This window comes from Camelina sativa, chromosome 17 (assembly GCF_030686135.1).
Source record: "Camelina sativa cultivar CO46 ecotype springtype chromosome 17, ASM3068613v1".
NCBI classification, from domain to species: Eukaryota; Viridiplantae; Streptophyta; class Magnoliopsida; order Brassicales; family Brassicaceae; genus Camelina; species Camelina sativa.
In genome coordinates this window covers 1,529,144-1,548,150 of record NC_141896.1, presented here as the reverse complement: position 1 = coordinate 1,548,150, position 19,007 = coordinate 1,529,144, and the positions used below count along the sequence as shown (strand labels likewise).

At 37.4% G+C, this 19,007-nt stretch overlaps 5 protein-coding genes across 10 annotated transcripts; 2 read left to right on the top strand and 3 right to left on the bottom strand.

The window, feature by feature from the left end:
* Nucleotides 1-567: 567 nt before the first annotated feature.
* Nucleotides 568-4,196, bottom strand: LOC104754579 (putative methyltransferase PMT8). 2 transcript variants are annotated; one of them, XM_010476796.3, is made up of 8 exons: nucleotides 3,706-4,196; nucleotides 2,909-3,237; nucleotides 2,655-2,819; nucleotides 2,381-2,563; nucleotides 1,715-2,309; nucleotides 1,479-1,591; nucleotides 1,157-1,377; nucleotides 568-1,075 (listed from the first exon to the last, which is right to left on the bottom strand). In XM_010476796.3, the coding sequence occupies exons 2-8, from the start codon at nucleotides 3,161-3,163 to the stop codon at nucleotides 736-738; spliced, it is 1,872 nt and encodes a 623-aa protein (XP_010475098.1). In that variant the 5' UTR covers nucleotides 3,164-3,237; nucleotides 3,706-4,196; the 3' UTR covers nucleotides 568-735. The 2 variants fall into 2 exon arrangements, with proteins under 2 accessions (XP_010475098.1, XP_010475099.1); XM_010476797.3 differs by having other exon boundaries at nucleotides 3,710-4,047.
* Nucleotides 4,197-4,860: 664 nt separating this feature from the next.
* On the bottom strand, nucleotides 4,861-9,813 carry LOC147923239 (uncharacterized). Its single transcript, XM_087495166.1, has 7 exons — nucleotides 9,785-9,813; nucleotides 9,598-9,691; nucleotides 9,341-9,492; nucleotides 8,981-9,081; nucleotides 8,521-8,664; nucleotides 8,366-8,429; nucleotides 4,861-6,698 (listed from the first exon to the last, which is right to left on the bottom strand). The coding sequence occupies exons 1-7, from the start codon at nucleotides 9,811-9,813 to the stop codon at nucleotides 6,659-6,661; spliced, it is 624 nt and encodes a 207-aa protein (XP_087351292.1). The 3' UTR covers nucleotides 4,861-6,658.
* Nucleotides 9,814-10,032: 219 nt separating this feature from the next.
* On the bottom strand, nucleotides 10,033-12,870 carry LOC104754577 (uncharacterized). Of its 2 annotated transcripts, none has more exons than XR_015585690.1 (8): nucleotides 12,571-12,850; nucleotides 12,371-12,466; nucleotides 11,780-11,863; nucleotides 11,357-11,517; nucleotides 11,095-11,217; nucleotides 10,852-10,987; nucleotides 10,587-10,765; nucleotides 10,033-10,448 (listed from the first exon to the last, which is right to left on the bottom strand). XR_015585690.1 is itself a non-coding variant. In XM_010476795.2 (8 exons), the coding sequence occupies exons 1-8, from the start codon at nucleotides 12,805-12,807 to the stop codon at nucleotides 10,209-10,211; spliced, it is 1,251 nt and encodes a 416-aa protein (XP_010475097.2). In that variant the 5' UTR covers nucleotides 12,808-12,870; the 3' UTR covers nucleotides 10,033-10,208. The 2 variants fall into 2 exon arrangements, 1 of the variants encoding a protein (XP_010475097.2); XM_010476795.2 differs by having other exon boundaries at nucleotides 11,095-11,212; nucleotides 12,571-12,870.
* An 11-nt stretch (nucleotides 12,871-12,881) lies between these two features.
* LOC104754575 (malate dehydrogenase 1, cytoplasmic) lies at nucleotides 12,882-15,155 on the top strand. Its single transcript, XM_010476794.2, has 7 exons — nucleotides 12,882-13,158; nucleotides 13,507-13,665; nucleotides 13,757-13,932; nucleotides 14,024-14,301; nucleotides 14,386-14,521; nucleotides 14,619-14,730; nucleotides 14,813-15,155. The coding sequence occupies exons 1-7, from the start codon at nucleotides 13,116-13,118 to the stop codon at nucleotides 14,905-14,907; spliced, it is 999 nt and encodes a 332-aa protein (XP_010475096.1). The 5' UTR covers nucleotides 12,882-13,115; the 3' UTR covers nucleotides 14,908-15,155.
* Nucleotides 15,156-15,592: 437 nt separating this feature from the next.
* LOC104754574 (cryptochrome-2) lies at nucleotides 15,593-18,590 on the top strand. 4 transcript variants are annotated; one of them, XM_010476793.3, is made up of 5 exons: nucleotides 15,593-15,997; nucleotides 16,222-16,610; nucleotides 16,692-16,916; nucleotides 17,007-17,719; nucleotides 17,823-18,590. In XM_010476793.3, exons 2-5 carry the CDS (start codon nucleotides 16,298-16,300, stop codon nucleotides 18,411-18,413), a joined length of 1,842 nt encoding a protein of 613 aa, XP_010475095.1. In that variant the 5' UTR covers nucleotides 15,593-15,997; nucleotides 16,222-16,297; the 3' UTR covers nucleotides 18,414-18,590. The 4 variants fall into 4 exon arrangements, with proteins under 4 accessions (XP_010475095.1, XP_087349855.1, XP_010475092.1 ...); XM_087493729.1 differs by having other exon boundaries at nucleotides 15,609-15,997; nucleotides 16,225-16,610; XM_010476790.3 differs by having other exon boundaries at nucleotides 15,707-15,997; nucleotides 16,692-17,719.
* Nucleotides 18,591-19,007: the final 417 nt, after the last annotated feature.

Genomic DNA, 19,007 nt, shown 5'->3' with positions numbered 1-19,007 from the left:
ACTTTTGTGTCGGCATTATTAAACTCTAATCTATGCAATTTCCTCTGCCATGCACTAGAAAATAAATCTATTACTTTTTACTGTTCTCCCAATCTTATAACCAACCACATTGTTTTCTCTATTTTTAAAAAATGTATTTTTGTAAGTAGATAACCACATTTTGTAAACATTTTAAAATGGGAAATGATGATTCTTATCTCAATCTGAGAACTGGTTAATGTTATAAATTTATATTCGTTGAACTAATCATATTATGTGGACACATCTCTGCATTGAATTTGTCAATAGTAATCTTCTTCTATTGAAATTAAAAAGTCTATATGGTACTTAAAAATTTATTTTGTTTTACATTTTCTTCAATAAACCTGTCAAACATGTACTGTACTGCCGACAGCAAAAATCACATAGTTAAACATTCTAACCAACCAAACATATGGAAACACATTCTAACCAAACTTAAATATTCTAACGAGTTGGAGAAAACAAAACTATTCTAAACAGTTCGATAAGGTCAGAGTAATACATAAGAAACATCGAAAGAGAAAAATTAAAGAATGCTTCAAGATAAAAAGAAGAAAACAATGAACAGTTTTAGTATTATATCATCATAATTCATTTATGTCGTACAAATCAACTACAAAAATCAAAATAAAAACTATATAAAAAACATGTGGAATTTAAAGAATTTCTTTCTCTTTGTTTTGTTTCTTCTCTGCTTTTGATAGTATGTTTGTTTTACTCAGTGTCCCTAAGGCTTTCACTGGTGAGCCAAAGTTTCTTCTGGACAATGAATACGACATTGTTTTCACCATCTTCATTCTCTTGGTCAAGTTCTGAACCTGTGCTTACCTTCTCTGACGCCACAATCTCCCAATGCAAAGCCGGCATATACTTCTTGATTGATTCAACTACACTTTCCTTGTCTCTGATGATGACAAATCCTGTTGGTCTAAGAATCCGATCCATCTCGATCAATAGATCCTCCGCGCTGCATTTTTTGTTTCTAATGTCTGAAAATACTGTCCACGCATGCAACATATCGTATGTTCGCGGGTACGTAGAGAAAGCCTCGCACCTAACAGAATAAGGAATGGTGAGAAAGTGAACTATTGTCACAAGTGATGATGGAAAGTTTTTGGTTTTCGGGTACACGTACCAGTTATGATTTGTCCCGATCAAACCACGATCATAGATCAGTTTTAGAGTGTTGGGACCTTCAGGAGAGACAACGTTCATAACCCATACATCTTTATCTTTAAGAGCAGCTGCGAAAGAACCCATGTGAGCTTTCATGTCCATTATGTTCCTCACAGTGTTTGATTTGATCTTTGAGGACATCAGATTCCAGTAACTGTCCACTTGTTGTCTCCAAAGTTCCTGCAAACAAACCAATGAATGTGCTTTAACAATAAATATGTGGAAGAACCGATCTCAAGTAAGATCAATAGTTGCAAAAAAGGTTGCGGTGGTTCAAGTACCGTGTCCTTCTCAAACCTATCGGTTGAATAACCGAAATCCGCAAGACGGGGAGGAGATGAAGTCAACCTAGCTGGCCAAGGAGCTAACCCACTTCCCTTTGTTTTATGATCATCTGCATATAGAAAAACAGAACATGACTGTGACGTGACATATGGCATACAAACTGAACCAAACAACCAAAGAGGAGGAGTAAGGAGTAAGGAGTAATGCAAAACCCAAAATAAAGCAAACTTACGCTTGGAGTAAGGAGTGATGCAAGCTTCCATTAACACACCGGAAACCGCATCAGGATCAGCGTCTGAGCGACAAAGAGGAGGCTGTGTCCCAGGCTCTCTCTCCAAGTAACAGTCATTACTCAAAGGTTTCTGCCAAATCACAGTTTGGTTTCTTTTAACAGCGATTCTCCAACACATTCTTTCAACAAGAGCACTCATCTCCTTCCATATCTTCAAATTCTCTTCATCTTGTGCGTAAGCTTCAGGAGACGAATAAGCGAAATAACCGCCCGGTCTTAGTACACGATCGAGCTCAAGAAGAAGGAGTCCATCTCTTTGAAGCCAATCAATCCTACATCGAGAACAATGAGCAAGCTCGAATGATCTGCTCGGGTAAGGAAGCCTTTTTGTACCTAAAACACCAAGATAAGCAGGGATCCCTCTCTCTAATGCAAACTGGATTTGGTTCTGGTGAACATCATTAGGCGCTAACGACATTGTCATTATATCAGATGCGAGAAGGTAAGCTCCAAAACTCGCAACTCCGCATCCAACATCAAGAACCGTTCTTAATCTGCCTTCGTCGTTCAATACATCATTCGAAAAGTTAAGCATCTGCAAGTAATAAAATCATTAGAAACAAGTTATAGAAGAAGTTAAAAAGGTGAGCCAAAAGAGACGCTTACATTTGCCATTGATGCAATGTATTTATCAGCTCCGTAATGGAAATGAGTGCCTCCACCGGGGAAAGAAATTTTCTCGCCTTTCTCAACCATCCAATTCTGATCAGACTTCTCTTTTGCAAGGTGAGTGTGAGGTATGTTCGCTTTCCACACTTCATCTCTACTCTTAGGCCACTTAATAGGAACCTAAAATTATCAATACAAAGAGCAAAACAATCAAAACAAAGAACCAGAGACAAATCAAAACAAAGCAACAACAAGAAAGCAAATTGAGCACCTTGTAGCCAGATGGTGGAGGGATCAAACAATTGAATCGTCTTTCAGGAGGAGGACAATGCCGTTCATAATGTTCCATTACAGATAGATCAAGCTTCAACCTCATTTGGTAGATGAAATTCCTATCTAAGCAAGGGATGATTTCCGAGTGCCGATCATCACAGACCTTTACAACACATATACCAAAATAGTTAGCTTACGTAAAAGATAATAAAATTGTCCAGTTACACACAGATATTGATAAAACTAACTTACAGGGAAGCTTTTGGCTACAACAAGACTGTCTTCTGCACTGGTGACAGGATCATCCTGTTTGGCATCACCATTATCATCATCTCCACCCAAATAAGAAGATCCGAGTTTTCTCAAAGATCGTCCATATTCCAATGCTGATGCACCTTGGCTAGAGGAACCATAGTACATAAACAAGAAACAGACGAATAAAGCCACGACACAGACCGAAGCAATAAGCCGCTTCTTTTGGCCTCCATCAGATCTCCCTCTCATCATCCAAACGTAATTTACAACCAAAAGAGCTCTCTTCAGAGTCCTGTTAACATAAAAAGCTTTCCACACTCTTCTTTCTGCACAAATCAAGAACAGAAACACTTATAAAGACAATGACTTTAAAGTTTAAACAAGGTTTGGTAAACAGCCACTAGAGCGCACTTAAGCGCAAACACCATCATAAATTCAAAAAGCTGTTACAAAAAAAAAAAAGAACAGAGTTGGAAGAGTCAGATCCGTGTTTATTGGGTGAGAAACCACACACAAGCATCAAAGTTAAGTGTAAACCAAGTAACATATACATAAAGTGTAGCCACCGACAACCTTTTAATTGGGTTTAAGAGTCAAAAAGATTGAATCTTTGCAAAATTATATTAGATCTAGAGAGTAGAGTATAAGCTTTTAATGAAAAAGTCTCACTTCAATTCCCCCGGGAAAAGTAAAAACACCCCTCATTGATTAAACGAATGTCTCAATACGAATCTCAACACAAATTTAATCAAAATCGAACGAGAAAGACAAAACCCAGAACAAGGAAAACTCACCGACCAAGAAGAGTCACACAGACGCACACAGTGGCCACTGGTACTGAGGGAGAGATCCGAGAATGGGAGAGAGTGAATGAAGTTGTATCCTTTTTGGCTTTAAAGTAACGATTTTTATGTCTATTAAATAAATAAATAAATAAAAATAAAAACTTTATACTACAAGATTCAGATCTCGTTCTGCCTCAAGGTGAATGATACCTTTTTTTTTTTTCTCAGTGGCTAAAATGTTTTTATTTCCAAGAATAGGGAGAGAGAGAGAGATGTATAAAGGTACAGTGTGTTGTGTTTCGTTGTTAAAGGCTTCTTTAGATAGAAAAGGTCTCTCTCCATGTCCACACTGTCGACTTGCTGTTATATCTTTTTTTATTTATAATGTGTTCGAAATATATTTTGGACCAATATATTTATTTCGTATATATATAGTTACAGCGAATAAAAACGAATTTTAGAACGATTTTATCGCAATTAGATTCGACATTATATAATGCGTTTAATGTTTAATGTTTATCTTCTTCGTTTTATATTTAAATTCTTGCAAAACAATTTAGGTTTGATATGGGAGAAGTCACTGTCTGTCATTGATACGAAATTAAAAAAAAAAAAAGTCTGCGAACGCGTTTTTTGTATTCATTGTGTCGGTCATTACTGATTAACCCCCCAAATTGGTGACTGGTGATTTTATTATTTAACCATGCTTGCTTGCAACTTGTATTATTGTTATTCGATTTATATTAAAATTAATATCGTACGTTCGACACACTCGTGATAACCTGAAAGGTGGATGACCGACGAACGAGATCTAGATCTGACCATTAATTGTGTTCTCACTCCCCTAATTATTTTGAGAACTAGTATAAATTAGGTGAATTTATCCTGAAACTAACATATTTCGAAGAGTATATCAGAAAATGTTTAATGTCAATTTATATGATTAATTTGTCTAATTAGTTTTCCTCGTGAACAAAATATATTTAATTTACATATATTTTAGAATTTGATTTTGAGTAGATGAAAAAAATGTATACAATACAAGTTACATATATAATAACAATGTAATTAATCAATTGCTACATTGGAAAAACAATTTATATGATTAATTTGTCTAATTAGTTTTCCTCGTGAACAAAATATATTTATGTATATTTACATATATTTTAGAATTTGATTTTGAGTAGATGAAAAAAATATATACAATACATTGTTACATATATAATAACAATGTAATCAATTGCTACATTGGAAAAACAATATTAAGCTTGATGATCAGTGTGTCAAAAAGTTCATCGGGAAGGTCTCCGCGTTTGACTAAATAAAAATTTTCTCCCATGCCCAACAATCGAGGAAACCCTAAGCTTCTCCTTGCCATGGCTTCCGCCGTCGCCGTCGGTGACCCTCCTTCGCCAGAACCCTCTGACCCGCCCGACCATCCCATCCCTCCCTCCAACTTCGTCCAAACCTCCATCGTCGAACTATCTCCTCTGTCCTCTCCCTCTCCAGCCTTCCACCTTCCCATTCTTCTAGATCTGGGATCTACAACTCTTTTTGTATCCTCTAGTGATACTCATTTCGCTTGTTTGCGATTCTTTCCTGCTGTGTGCAGTCCCCGGTACCAGATCTGTTCTCGGATTTGTGTTTTAAGTGTCAGTGTATTAGCCAAATCTGTTGGCGTTTCTTCGACGTTTCTCTCCTCCGTTGAACCTGGCCTCTCGTCGCCAGCGAATCATCCTTCCCCCCATGCAATATAGCTGTCTGGTTCTTCTTTGACACCTCCACCTCCCCTCCTCTCCCAATTCCCCAGGTTTACTCTTCCTCTTCTGATTCTTCTCTCTTGGAAAGCTATCAGATTTTTGTGAAGTGTGTAGCTCTGGCTTTGTGGAATGCAGGTTTAGATCTTTCGATGGCCCTTGTTGCCTTTGGCTTTACTTGTGTGCTCTCTCGTCGCCCCCATATCGCCTTCGTGCGGCCCTTCACTGCATTATGCAAATTCTGCTCCGATATCACTACGTCAATGGTTGCTTCTTTGTTGGGGCTTTCTATCCTTAGCTCAACTCCGGACCCTCCATATCCCTCTCCGGCTAAGACTCTCGTCGCTCATGTCGTCAAGTCACACCGGCTTCTCAGTCTCGTTGGCAGCAGAGTTGATTATTCGTTCTCCATCTCAATCAACACACCTCCTCTCCTGTTCCCCCAGGTATGCTCCTGTTCTTCGGTCTCTGGTGCTTCTATTTTGGAAAGTTCTTGGATGATCGTTGAGAGTGTGGCTCTGGCTTTGTGGAATTCGGATCTATGTTTTACTCCTTTGATGAATTTGGATATCCTTGGATCCACATTTGTGCCTTCTTGTGGTATCTTTATCGCCTTAGTGCGAACCCTTACTGCAGTATGCAGATTTTACTTTGAATTGGCTATGTTAGTAGCCACTTTGTTGCAGATTGGAAAGAGATCTTTGCTCTCCTTCACCGTTCCAGATTTTCTGGTTCACTGAGGCTTTTATAGCTCTCATCTCTCCTTTAAGGAGCTTATTATCCTCCCAAATACTTCACTCGGTTTTAGTGGTATTGTCACAGGGAGCTTTGTTCTGAAAACTATTCTACTTGAAGTAGAAGCGAGGATTGTTGCTCAAGACTGTCCCCGTTCAGTATTTGCTGACTGTTTGTCGTTGGTGTCTTTAGAGGTTTCGTTTCCTCCATTCAAGAACCAATCTACTTTGGTTGAGCTTGTTAGCTCCCATTTATCCCTTTATCCATGGTTTGAGCTTGTTAGCTCCCATTTATCCCTTTATCTATGTTTAGCTTATGCTTTCGTTATTGTTGTTGCTTTACCATTTGCTCAAGTGGTTTGGTTTGTTTGGGCTTCTGATAGCCTTTTTTGTACCTTCTCCTTAAGGAGGAATAACTCTTTTAATTTGAATGAAATCTGAGTTTGACCAAAAAAAGCTTGATGATCAGTGTCACTTCTTGCTCTGCTTCTTTCCTTCACCTTCCACTATACTGAAATGTTTTGATCAAAGTTAGCTAAAAATAATAATAATAAAGTAATTTAAAATTTGTGCTTTGATTAAAAGTAACTAAAACTATATTCATTTCGATGCAAAAAATTTACAGAAATTTTCGGGATAATAATAAAGTAATTTAAAATCTGTGCTTTGATTAAAAGTGACTAAAACTATATTCATTTCGATTCAAAAAATTTACAGAAATTTTCGGGTATCGTTTAATAAATTATTTTTTAAGTATGACCGTGTAACAAAACAATTGTCGAATTAGTTAAAAATCTGTGTTTGTTTTTAAGTATGACCTTTCCTTCACCTTCCACTGTACTGAAATATTTTGATCAAAGTTAGCTAAAAATAATAATAATAAAGTAATTTAAAATCTGTGCTTTGATTAAAAGTGACTAAAACTATATTCATTTCGATTCAAAAAATTTACAGAAATTTTCGGGATAATAATAAAGTAATTTAAAATCTGTGCTTTGATTAAAAGTGACTAATCGATTCAAAAAATTTACAGAAATTTTCGGGTATCGTTTAATAAATTATTTTTTAAGTATGACCGTGTAACAAAACAATTGTCGAATTAGTTAAAAATTTGTGTTTTTTTTTAAATATGACCGTGTAACAAAACAATTGTCGAATTAGTTAAAAATCTGTGTTTGTTTTTAAGTATGACCTTTCCTTCACCTTCCACTGTACTGAAATGTTTTGATCAAAGTTAGCTAAAAATAATAATAATAAAGTAATTTAAAATCTGTGCTTTGATTAAAAGTGACTAAAACTATATTCATTTCGATTCAAAAAATTTACAGAAATTTTCGGGATAATAATAAAGTAATTTAAAATCTGTGCTTTGATTAAAAGTGACTAATCGATTCAAAAAATTTACAGAAATTTTCGGGTATCGTTTAATAAATTATTTTTTAAGTATGACCGTGTAACAAAACAATTGTCGAATTAGTTAAAAATTTGTGTTTTTTTTTAAATATGACCGTGTAACAAAACAATTGTCGAATTAGTTAAAAATCTGTGTTTGTTTTTAAGTATGACCGTGTAACAAAACAATTGTCGAATTAGTTAAAAATTTGTGTTTGTTTTTAAATATGACCGTGTAACAAAACAATTGTCGAATTAGTTAAAAATCTGTGTTTGTTTAACCGTCTAAAATTGTTTTCGGTTAAAAATCTGTGTTTGTTTAGCCGTCTAAAATTGTTTTTGGTCGTCTAAATTGTTTTCGACCGTCTAAATTGTTTTCGGCCGCGCCTAAATTGTTTTCGACCAAGTATTTGTACTAAAAATGTTTCCCCTCTAACCATCTCTTCGTTTTTGGTTGGAAAATATCTTTCCCCTATAATAATAGAGTATTTCGATTTTAGTAAGAAATTAGTTGAATTACTCAAGTGTTTTCAGAGACTATATAAGTGGCATCCAACACACCCTTAGAGCCGGACATGTTTATGACTAACTAGTTTATACTAAAGTGGGTTGAATCGATCATTATTATGACTAAGTGTTTCGTCTAATTTTTGACTAAAGAGTTAAAATTCTGACTAACTTTTGACGTGTGTTTCGTCTGATTTCTAGGCCTTTTGATGTTATGTTTCGACTACATGTTTCTAAATTCTGACTAAGGCCTTGAAAGCTTTGCATTGAATAACTAACCTCGAGGAAATTGCTATTTCTGTTTGGGTTTGTTGGCTTCGCTTTGTCCTCCTCGTCCAAATTCCTTGCAAAACAAAAATAAAATTTTCATCAATACAAATCAAAGAAATCGTTACGAAAATATGAGGCTGATCATATTATATAAAACATTGCACCTAACCATTCAAAACTAACGTCGAGGAAATTGCTATTTCTGTTTGGGTGACGTTTGGCTTGAAAGCTTTTGCTGTGTTGGCTTCGCACGTTTGGCTTGAAAGCTTTGCTGTGTTGGCTTCGCTTTGTCCTCCTCGTCCAAATTCCTTGCAAAACAAAAATAAATATTTCATCAATACAAAGAAATTGTTACGAAAATAAGAGGCTGTTCATATTATATAATAAAACATTGCACCTAACCATTCAACATTTTAATTAATCCATAGGTTTTTCAAACGAAAAATCAACAAGAATAGCATAGAAATAACATAGGTAAAAAAAAAAAGAGCAGAGTTTACACTAAAAAATACTTCGAGCGTGTGTGGGAATGTTCAAAACTAAAAGTCGTGTTGAATGTTTCGGCTAAGAAGTGTTTTAACTATTTGTTGATGATACAAGTGGTGGTTTCTTGAAAAAACTAACCTCGATGGAAACTGCAATTCAGGTTTCTTGGTTTGGGTAAACGAGAGCCGTGGAAAATTGTTGCTGGCTCAAAAGCTCTGTCCTCCTCATCCGAAGGACACCTTGCAAGAAAAAAACATTATTTTAATTAATACATTATCAAGACTATATATAAAACCAAAGAAATAATAACAACGAAAATATGAGGCTGATCCATAAGTTTAAAACGAAGTATCGACAAGAATAGCATAGAAATCAAAATCAACATAGGTCAAAACAAAGCACTAAGAGCTAGGAGAAGTAATCCAGTGAAATAAACCCAAACAACATGGCAAGAATGCAAAAATCAATTATTAAATAAAACATATCAAAGTAACTCACTGTAAAATAAAAACAGGGCTGAGTTTTGGCAGTTGGAGCCTTGGAGGTGTATGAAGATTGGCTGAGTTTTGGCAGTTGGAGCCTTGGAGGTGTATGAAGATTGGCTGAGTTTTGGGCGCCAGAGATGAAGAGGGAGAGAGACGAGGAGAGGGCTATAAGTTTCTATTTACATCTTTTGGATTATTTAGCTGTGACCCAAAGGCTGTGTGTATTGCTTACTATATATAGATAATTTTTTTACCGTTGGGGAAAATTACTAACGGATAGTTTTCGAATTGGGAATTAAAAATGTCAGCTTTGACGTCATTAGTTACCGTTTGGGAAAGATTACTAACGGATAGTTTTCGAATTCTGAAGTAAAAAAAGTCATAAGTTACCGTTACATACTCAACGGCTAACTCACAGTTACCTTCGTCCGCTACTTTAAAAGTGTATACTTCTTACTGGGCTGTGTTGAGATCGGCCCAACCCATCAATTTTTTTTTTACAAGTCCGGTATATGATATAACAAGATTAATGGATAAACTGGAATTGGTTAAGGTCCATTATAAAATCATTAGAGCGTTGAAACGTTTGTAACTGTGGCTCATTATATATGAGACTCTGTGAGTCGTAGTGTCTATCTAACCATATCGAGACACAACTGTAAAAAAACTAAATTCATGCTAAATTAACAACATATGGACGTTCACTTTGAGGTCACACAAACGTTTGTAACTGTGCTTCATTATATAACACTCTGATAGTCTATGTATCTCTATCATATCGAGACATACAACAACTGTAAAAAAATACAAATTCATGCTAAATTAACTTATGGACGTTCACGGTGAGGTCACACAAACTCATTAGAAACCTTTTTGTTCTTTCAAACGAAAGAAGGGTCTTTGAACCTTTTGAAAACAGCGTCGATATCCGCCAAAACTTCTGGCGAAAACGGCCGCTCTGTCATCAGAAAAGCATCAATGTCCTCTTTTAGTTGCTCTACCGACGTGGCCCCAATGATCGTGCTCGTCACAAAGGGCCGGTCACGTACAAACCTGAGTGCTAACTCAACCGGAGTTAAACCGTGCTTCTTCCCCACCTCAATGTATTGTATGGTTGCTTCCTGACATCGGAAGAGAAATAATATTGACCTCAGAAACTTTCACCGCGTGGCTTTTTACAACTACATTCAAGCTGATAGCAGTTTCTTAATTGTTACACTACATAAAAAGATGCAAGCATAGTTGGATCAAGAACAAACCTTGGCTAGGGATCCCTTGTAACGTTCCATGTATCCTGGGAAAAGATTTAGCCTTGCATTTTTTGTAGTTTCAGAGTCTGGAACCAAGTACTTCCCAGACAACGAGCCACCTCCAAGAGGGGAGTAAGCAAGCAAGCCAACATTGCAATTTTTTGGGTGGCATACTTCTACCAGATCAACTGTGATTTTAACCCAAAACAAAATAATTTTAGAACATGCTCCTCCTACACTCTTGCTCTCTAGGTTTTCCAGAAAGATAACTTACTTTCGAACCGGCATCTAACTAGCAAGCTGTAACCATTCTGGATGCTCACAATCTTTGGTAGTCCTTCAATTTTTGCTGCATTAACAAACTCCATCACTCCATATGAAGTTTCGTTCGAGACACCGATGTAGCGAACCTGTTACAGAATTCGGGAATCACTTTCAAATTCTGTGTTTGAGGTTTACAGTAAGGAATTTTTATAACTCAATATAACATCTGATTATTAAGGAATCATAGCACTACCTTTCCTTCGTCTATGAGATCCTGAAAGGCCCTTAGTTGTTCAGAAAATGGTACACTTGCTCTCCATTTCGACGTGTCATAGTAAAAATCGCCGAAGAGTGGTACATATCGATCTGGCCTGGACTGAAAAAAAATTCAGTATCATGATTTTGAGACATTCGATGATGAATATAGAAATACTATGCCAATGGAATGGCCAACAACTTTCTCAAACAATGTAGCATATGAGTTAGGCTTAGACCACAAAATAAGGCGATGTTACCAGTGTATTTGAAGCAAATCAATGTAATCAGTTCCAAGGCGCTTAAGACTTTTCTCGACACTTTCTTTGATATTAGCAGCATCTACACGCAGAACCTCACCACTGTCCCTTATGTAACTTGATCTTTCTGAGTATCCACATACTTTAGTTGCCAAAACAATCTGTTCAAAACAAAATGAGAACATCAATAAAAAAAAATTAAAGCTTCAAGGAGGTTTTGCGGATTTAGAAATTATACTTGACCATTAAATTGACAAAGACAATGATGACTTCAAACACGAAGGGTAAACTTTACTGACAGTTACATAGCACGTAAGAACTTCAAAGAGTCAAAGTCAGTATAAACTAGTTCCATATCAATCCAACAGAATCCAAGAACTGCAACACTACAATATGCATCCAAAACATGGCAGATGGTGATACCTTGTCACGTTGCTGAGACTTCAACCAGCTACTGATAAAAAGATCGGTTTTTCCTTGAGTCTCCTTCTTCATCGGTATAGGGTACTGAAATAATATATGACTAAATAAATTAAAAAATTACCACATCAAATCTACACGTCTAAGCAAGTCCCAGAAAGCTAAACACAAGTGTTAAAATCAAATACATATCTCATTCTGTAGACTCTAAACAAAACTAAATAATGCTGTTTAGAACAAACAAATATCACCGTTCCAAGTTGCAAACAGTTGAAAGTCAAATACATATCTCATTCTGTAGATTCTTACAACAATAACTCAAGTTCCTTCATCAAAAAGCATTAAACAAGCTGCACTATAAAACCAGAGTTCACCAACCATGGAGAGACATGGCTTAAACAACCCTTTCCATAAACATCATCTCAATACATGTGTAATATAAGCCAGGAAAGAGAAGACATAGGTCTTTAGCTCATATATGCATAGTCAATAATCAAAACACATATACATAAAGCAAAAAAGATTCAAACTTTTTTCACCAAATTTGAAGAGAAATATGAACAAATAAAGATTTTTAAAAGAAAAAAAACTCACAGCTTCAGCAGTGTCAATACAGTTGATGCCCTCTTCAATTGCATAACTCAACATCTCATGAGCTTCTTTCTCAGTATTTTGCTCTCCAAATGTCATCTGGAGGAATTCGAAATAATTTCACCAAAAAACTTGCAATTCTATAAAGTAACCTGACCCAACTCAAAAGCCAACAAATTTGAATAAAAGAGATTCATCCTTACAGTGCCAAAAGTAATTTCGCTGATGTTAAGATCGGAATCTCCTAATTTCCGGTACTCCATTGCATTCTTCTTCGCCGACGCTTTCACCACAACCGAAGTTCTCCTCCGAGCATTCGGTGGTGGAGTTACACGGCGACGCGTGAAGGGTAAGCGACCGAAACCTCGAATATAGTCCGTACTGTTTCTGCCGTTGACCGCCGGAGTAACCGTTGAGAAGGTGACGTAAGATGACGCCATACCGGGGATTGTAGTGGACGTGGTTCTCGCCTTATCGCCCACCAATATATATCCATCCACTGTTAAATTGATTCACGGTTTTGAAAATTATGGGCTTAAATTATTTTGGGCCTAATCTTCAAAGGCCCAATATAATATTTATTGGATATTTTGTTTTCCATCGTTATCTTCGATAAATATAAGACAAGAGTGAGCTTCAAGGACACAATCCTCAACGATATCTTTCACTGACTCTCCGCTCTCTCAAAAGTCCAAAATCCTCCAACTCCGATCCTTTTTTACCGGCGATAATCTCCGATCTAGATCCGATGGCCAAGGAACCAGTTCGTGTTCTCGTCACTGGAGCTGCAGGTATATAAAACCTTATCTGTTTTGCGATCATGTATATATCTTCTATCTCTGATTTTGTGGATCTCCTGCTAGTAAAATATTCGCAAAGCTCTCTTGCTTACTCTAAGTCAGAGATCTCTGCATAGTCTTAGGTTGTACCGTTGATCGATGAAATATTGGTCAACTCTTGTTTCGTTGGATCTGATCGTATGTGTTTGCTGGATCTTGACCTTGCTAGGATTCTTGTAGTCATCTTGCTTCTTGCAAAAACCATCCTGTTGTCTTGCTGTAGAGGTTGACCATCGATTGATTTTGGGATGGACTTTTATAGTTAGTTAGACATAATAACAAACTGTTGTGGTTATGCAGGACAAATTGGATATGCTCTTGTACCAATGATTGCAAGGGGAATCATGCTTGGTGCTGACCAGCCTGTTATCCTCCACATGTTGGATATTCCTCCTGCTGCTGAAGCACTTAACGGTGTCAAGATGGAGTTGATCGATGCTGCTTTCCCTCTTCTCAAAGGTACAGTAGTTAAGAGTTTTTAAAGTTTGTTCTTTTACTGTGAATATTGCTCAAGTGGGTAAGATGATGAACGTTTGACGTGTATTATCAGGTGTTGTTGCTACAACTGATGCCGTTGAAGGATGTACTGGAGTCAACGTTGCTGTTATGGTTGGTGGTTTCCCAAGGAAAGAAGGTATGGAGAGGAAGGATGTCATGTCCAAGAATGTCTCTATTTACAAGTCTCAGGCTGCTGCATTGGAGAAGCATGCCGCTCCAAACTGCAAGGTGATGGAAGGATGTTTGCTTATTAGTTCGGTTTCATTGGAGTGTTGTGATTCTCTTGCTCATACATTCTCTTTTGTTTTGTCGTTTTCAGGTTCTTGTTGTTGCCAACCCCGCAAACACCAACGCATTGATCCTGAAGGAATTTGCACCATCCATCCCTGAAAAGAATATCACTTGTTTGACAAGGCTTGACCACAACAGGGCATTGGGTCAGGTCTCTGAGAGGTTGAGCGTGCCAGTTTCTGATGTTAAGAACGTGATCATTTGGGGAAACCACTCATCCACACAGTACCCAGATGTCAACCATGCTAAAGTGCAGACCTCTTCTGGTGAAAAGCCTGTTCGTGAGCTCGTCAAGGACGATGAATGGTATGCTTGTCATGCCATAGAACTTAAGACCCTTTCTTTTTGCTCTCGAAGTAAATTCTAATTTCATTTAACTATTTACTGTAGGTTGAACGGAGAATTCATCTCTACAGTTCAACAACGAGGAGCTGCAATCATCAAGGCTAGGAAGTTGTCTAGTGCACTTTCTGCTGCTAGCTCTGCTTGTGATCACATCCGTGACTGGGTCCTTGGAACTCCAGAGGTTCATAAATAAACTCTTCTTCTCTGCTTTTTTTCTCTTCAATGTTGTTTATAATAGTTTTTCTAATATGAGTTCTCTTTTTGATTTAATTGGTCAGGGTACCTTTGTTTCCATGGGAGTATACTCCGATGGTTCTTACAACGTTCCATCAGGACTTATCTACTCCTTCCCTGTAACCTGTCGCAATGGAGAGTGGAGCATTGTCCAAGGTAAAAACAAGATTTTTCAACTCAAAATCCTAATTTTGAAACCCAAATTTGTGCATGCTAATGTGAATTTTGTTTTGGTTAGGCCTTCCGATCGATGAAGTATCAAGGAAGAAGATGGATTTGACTGCAGAGGAGCTCAAGGAAGAGAAGGACTTGGCGTACTCATGCCTCTCTTAAACCAATACTCTTCTTTTGAAGCCATTTAAGAGTTGAGATCGTTAAAAAGCTTGCTGCAAGGCTTTGTCGGAATAAGAAATGTCTTTTAAAAAAAAACTCCAAAAACACTGTTATAGAACCTCTTTGTGGGTTTCTCTTTGATGACTGATGAGCATTGTCCCTGGTCTGTTTCTAAACCAGGATATCGTTTATTATGTGTGTCTGATTTGGTTTACCCATAAAAAAGGAAAATAGGCAATTCCATGGTTTATCGTTTGTGCTCATTTACCTAGTCTTACCCAATTGAAATTCTAATGTGGACTTAAAATACAACATACTTGAATCTTTTTTAAGTTTGAGTTTCTATTTTTCGACGATCCTTATAACAATAGTAGTCACTAGTCCACACCAATTAAGGTATACGAGGATTTGAGTTTTATGAGGGCTGGAACACGAATATTCAAAGTTTGAGAATTTTTATCATCTCTTTCCCTTTTGTAAAGTAACAAAGCAGTGGATTTTGCTTAGAACAAATGAGAACCTTTTTTAAGTTATGCACAATACATGAGCTTTTTTATGTAGACATATTATAATGGATTCTACAAAAGTGGGCATGTGCAGAATCGAGTTCATGAACCACCACCGTCCTTGGCCCCAAACGTTTTATAAGAGTATCTTCACTTCACTCTAGGTTTAAAGGCCCACTAGAACACCCAAACACAATTCGATCTCTCTTATAAACAAAATAAAATATCTTATTACCAAAAAGTTTGGTATGATGATCGATCCCAATAAAATCGCAGATTAGCAAATGAGAGATGAGATGTCGGTAAAAAAAACAATATTATAAGAACATACGCCACAAGTTCTGGATAAAGTTCCCTACTTTTGGCTCGTTGTGATTATTATTATATTTGACAATTATTATTACATTCATACTACTACTCTCTCATGGGTAATGTTTTCGTCTTTCGTTAGATCTCAAATCTTACCCAAAATAGGAAGAAAGAAGATCCCAAGTCACTAAAAATTAAACCTTTGTCAGTCTTTTGATTCCAGATCTTTTTCGCCGAGAGAGAGATATCTACCACTACTCTGATTTCAAGTTCTGGTAAAAAAAAAAAGCTTCCAGCTTTTGATTTTTGTATTTCATTTAGTAGATCTTCATCCTTTGATTTCTCGTTTCTCTCTATTGAAAATTCTCTTGCTTGCTCTGGTTTAAGGATTAGGGTTAAATCAAAGCCCTTCTTGTATGTTATTTTTTGTAGATTATTTTGTGGTTAGGACTTGAAAGATCATAGCTTTCTGATTAATCATTCTCTATTATTGATATAGTAGCTAACATCTGGGGGAGCTTGAGGTTAAAGAGTGGAACTTTAGCTGATTCGGTATTGATTCAGAAAGAGTAACTATGACGACGGACAAAAAGACCATAGTTTGGTTTAGAAGAGACCTAAGGATTGAGGATAATCCTGCATTAGCAGCAGCTGCTCACGAAGGATCTGTTTTTCCTGTCTTTATTTGGTGTCCTGAAGAAGAAGGACAGTTTTATCCTGGAAGAGCTTCGAGATGGTGGATGAAACAATCACTTGCTCACTTATCTCAATCCTTGAAGGCTCTTGGCTCTGACCTCACTTTAATCAAAACGCATAACACCGTTTCTGCCATCTTGGATTGTATCCGCGTTACCGGTGCTACAAAAGTCGTTTTTAACCATCTCTACGGTACTACATCTCAAGTGATATAAATTCTCTTGAAGTTAGTGTAGAAGACAACTCTAATGTAACATGTCTTCTTTGTTGTAGATCCTGTTTCGTTAGTTCGGGACCATACCGTAAAGGAGAAGCTGGTGGAACGTGGGATCTCTGTGCAAAGCTACAATGGAGATCTGTTGTATGAGCCGTGGGAGATATACTGCGATAAGGGCAAACCTTTTACGAGTTTCAGTTCGTACTGGAAGAAATGCTTAGATATGCCGATTGAGTCAGTTATGCTTCCTCCTCCTTGGCGGTTGATACCATTAACTGCTGGTAAGACCTTAAAAGAGTATTATGTAAAAGCTAAAACGTTTTTGATTTCTTCAGGAGAAGTAGTAAAAGTTTATGTCTTTTCTTTGTTAGCGGCTGAAGCGGTTTGGGCATGTTCAATCGAAGAACTAGGCTTAGAGAATGAGGCTGAAAAGCCGAGCAATGCGTTGTTAACAAGAGCTTGGTCTCCAGGATGGAGCAATGCTGATAAGATACTAAATGAGTTCATCGAGAAGCAGTTGATGAGTTACGCAAAGAGCAGCAAGAAAGTTGTTGGGAATTCAACTTCACTTCTTTCTCCATATCTCCATTTTGGGGAAATAAGCGTCAGGCATGTCTTCCAGTGTGCCCGGATGAAACATATTATATGGGCAAGAGATAAGAACAGTGAAGGAGAAGAAAGTGCAGATCTTTTTCTTAGAGGGATCGGTCTAAGAGAGTATTCTCGTTATATATGTTTCAACTTCCCGTTTACTCACGAGCAATCATTGTTGAGTCACCTTCGGTTTTTCCCTTGGGATGCTGATGTTGATAAGTTCAAGGCCTGGAGACAAGGCAGGACCGGTTATCCTTTGGTAGATGCTGGAATGAGAGAGCTTTGGGCTACCGGATGGATGCATAACAGAATAAGAGTGATTGTTTCAAGCTTTGCTGTGAAGTTTCTTCTCCTTCCATGGAAATGGGGAATGAAGTATTTCTGGGATACACTTTTGGATGCTGATTTGGAATGTGACATCCTTGGCTGGCAGTATATCTCTGGGAGCATACCTGATGGCCATGAGCTTGATCGCTTGGACAACCCCGCGGTAAGCTATGAATCTCGTCTTATACAGTTTAGAGTTTTTAGGCTTATTTGGTTATGGTTATTTTAGTTCTGAAGTCTATGAACATCTCTGTTTTAAATTTCAGTTACAAGGCGCCAAATATGACCCGGAAGGTGAGTACATAAGGCAATGGCTTCCCGAGCTAGCGAGATTGCCAACTGAATGGATCCATCATCCATGGGACGCTCCTTTAACGGTACTCAAAGCTTCTGGAGTGGAACTCGGGACAAACTATGCAAAACCCATTGTAGACATCGACACAGCTCGTGAATTACTCGCTAAAGCCATATCAAGAACCCGTGAAGCACAGATAATGATAGGGGCAGCACCCGATGAGATTGTAGCAGACAGCTTTGAGGCCTTAGGGGCTAATACCATTAAAGAACCTGGACTTTGCCCGTCTGTGTCTTCTAATGACCAACAAGTACCTTCGGCTGTTCGTTACAACGGGTCAAAGAGAGGGAAACCTGAGGAAGAAGAAGAAGAGAGAGACATGAAGAAATCTAGAGGGTTTGACGAAAGGGAATTGTTTTCGACTGCTGAGTCTTCTTCTTCTTCGAGTGTGTTCTTCGTTTCTCATTCTTGCTCGTTGGCATCAGATGGGAAGAATTTGGAAGGTATTCAAGATTCTTCTGATCAGATTGCAACAAGTTTGGGGAAAAATGGTTGCAAATGATCAGAATAAGCTTTATTATATATAAAGCCTAACATGTAGGTGTGTGAATGTGTTTTTAACTCTGTCTTCCTTTTGATGATACTCAGAAGGAAATGATTGCATAAAACATATATAACGCTAATAATTACGGTTTTATGTCAATTGGCTATGAATAAACATTTACAATATCTTTGTTTAGTCTTTGTTGCGGTCGGGGGTGCGGAAGAGGTGTGTAACAGACTAACAGTTACTCTGAGGGATTATACTCTGGCTAGTGTACCTTTTTGTTTTGTTTAACACAGAGTTGCCTAGCTTTGACTTGCCTCTACAATTGTTGAAGTAATGTTTTCGCAACTCATAATATTTTGTTCGTAACTTGAGGAGCCTCATCTTGTTTGGCATGTCATGCCCTTGTTGCAGTTGTTACCACACATTGAAGTCTAGAATGGTTGGAGTGTAAGGCTAATATTTGAAATATGAAGTTATTGGTGTGGTTCCCCCCAAGTCTAAGGAGCTAGATGGAATATGTATGTTACTTAGATGAAGGTTTTAAAATCACATTTGACCTTTACAAAGATGAATCAACGTTAGTCTTACACATCATCGTTGCTTGCC

Excerpts from the sequence above, each read along its gene's own strand:
- LOC104754574 (XM_010476790.3), top strand. The coding sequence starts at position 16,298 with ATGACGACGGACAAAAAGACCATAGTTTGGTTTAGAAGAGACCTAAGG. Across the intron at positions 16,611-16,691 it reads CGTTTTTAACCATCTCTACG|ATCCTGTTTCGTTAGTTCGG; the intron begins GTACTACATCTC and ends TCTTTGTTGTAG. Across the intron at positions 17,720-17,822 it reads ATCGCTTGGACAACCCCGCG|TTACAAGGCGCCAAATATGA; the intron begins GTAAGCTATGAA and ends TTTAAATTTCAG.
- LOC104754579 (XM_010476796.3), bottom strand. The coding sequence starts at position 3,163 with ATGATGAGAGGGAGATCTGATGGAGGCCAAAAGAAGCGGCTTATTGCT. Across the intron at positions 2,564-2,654 it reads CTCCACCATCTGGCTACAAG|GTTCCTATTAAGTGGCCTAA; the intron begins GTGCTCAATTTG and ends TGATAATTTTAG. Across the intron at positions 1,592-1,714 it reads CATCACTCCTTACTCCAAGC|ATGATCATAAAACAAAGGGA; the intron begins GTAAGTTTGCTT and ends TTCTATATGCAG.
- LOC147923239 (XM_087495166.1), bottom strand. The coding sequence starts at position 9,813 with ATGGGTTGGGCCGATCTCAACACAGCCCA. Across the intron at positions 9,082-9,340 it reads AGCCCTGTTTTTATTTTACA|GTGTCCTTCGGATGAGGAGG; the intron begins GTGAGTTACTTT and ends TTTTCTTGCAAG. Across the intron at positions 6,699-8,365 it reads GAAATAGCAATTTCCTCGAG|TATAGTGGAAGGTGAAGGAA; the intron begins GTTAGTTATTCA and ends AAAACATTTCAG.
- LOC104754575 (XM_010476794.2), top strand. The coding sequence starts at position 13,116 with ATGGCCAAGGAACCAGTTCGTGTTCTCGTCACTGGAGCTGCAG. Across the intron at positions 13,159-13,506 it reads TCTCGTCACTGGAGCTGCAG|GACAAATTGGATATGCTCTT; the intron begins GTATATAAAACC and ends GTGGTTATGCAG. Across the intron at positions 14,522-14,618 it reads GGGTCCTTGGAACTCCAGAG|GGTACCTTTGTTTCCATGGG; the intron begins GTTCATAAATAA and ends TTAATTGGTCAG.
- LOC104754577 (XM_010476795.2), bottom strand. The coding sequence starts at position 12,807 with ATGGCGTCATCTTACGTCACCTTCTCAACGGTTACTCCGGCGGTCAAC. Across the intron at positions 11,213-11,356 it reads GATTTGCTTCAAATACACTG|GCCAGATCGATATGTACCAC; the intron begins GTAACATCGCCT and ends TTTTCAGTCCAG. Across the intron at positions 10,988-11,094 it reads ATCTCATAGACGAAGGAAAG|GTTCGCTACATCGGTGTCTC; the intron begins GTAGTGCTATGA and ends ATTCTGTAACAG.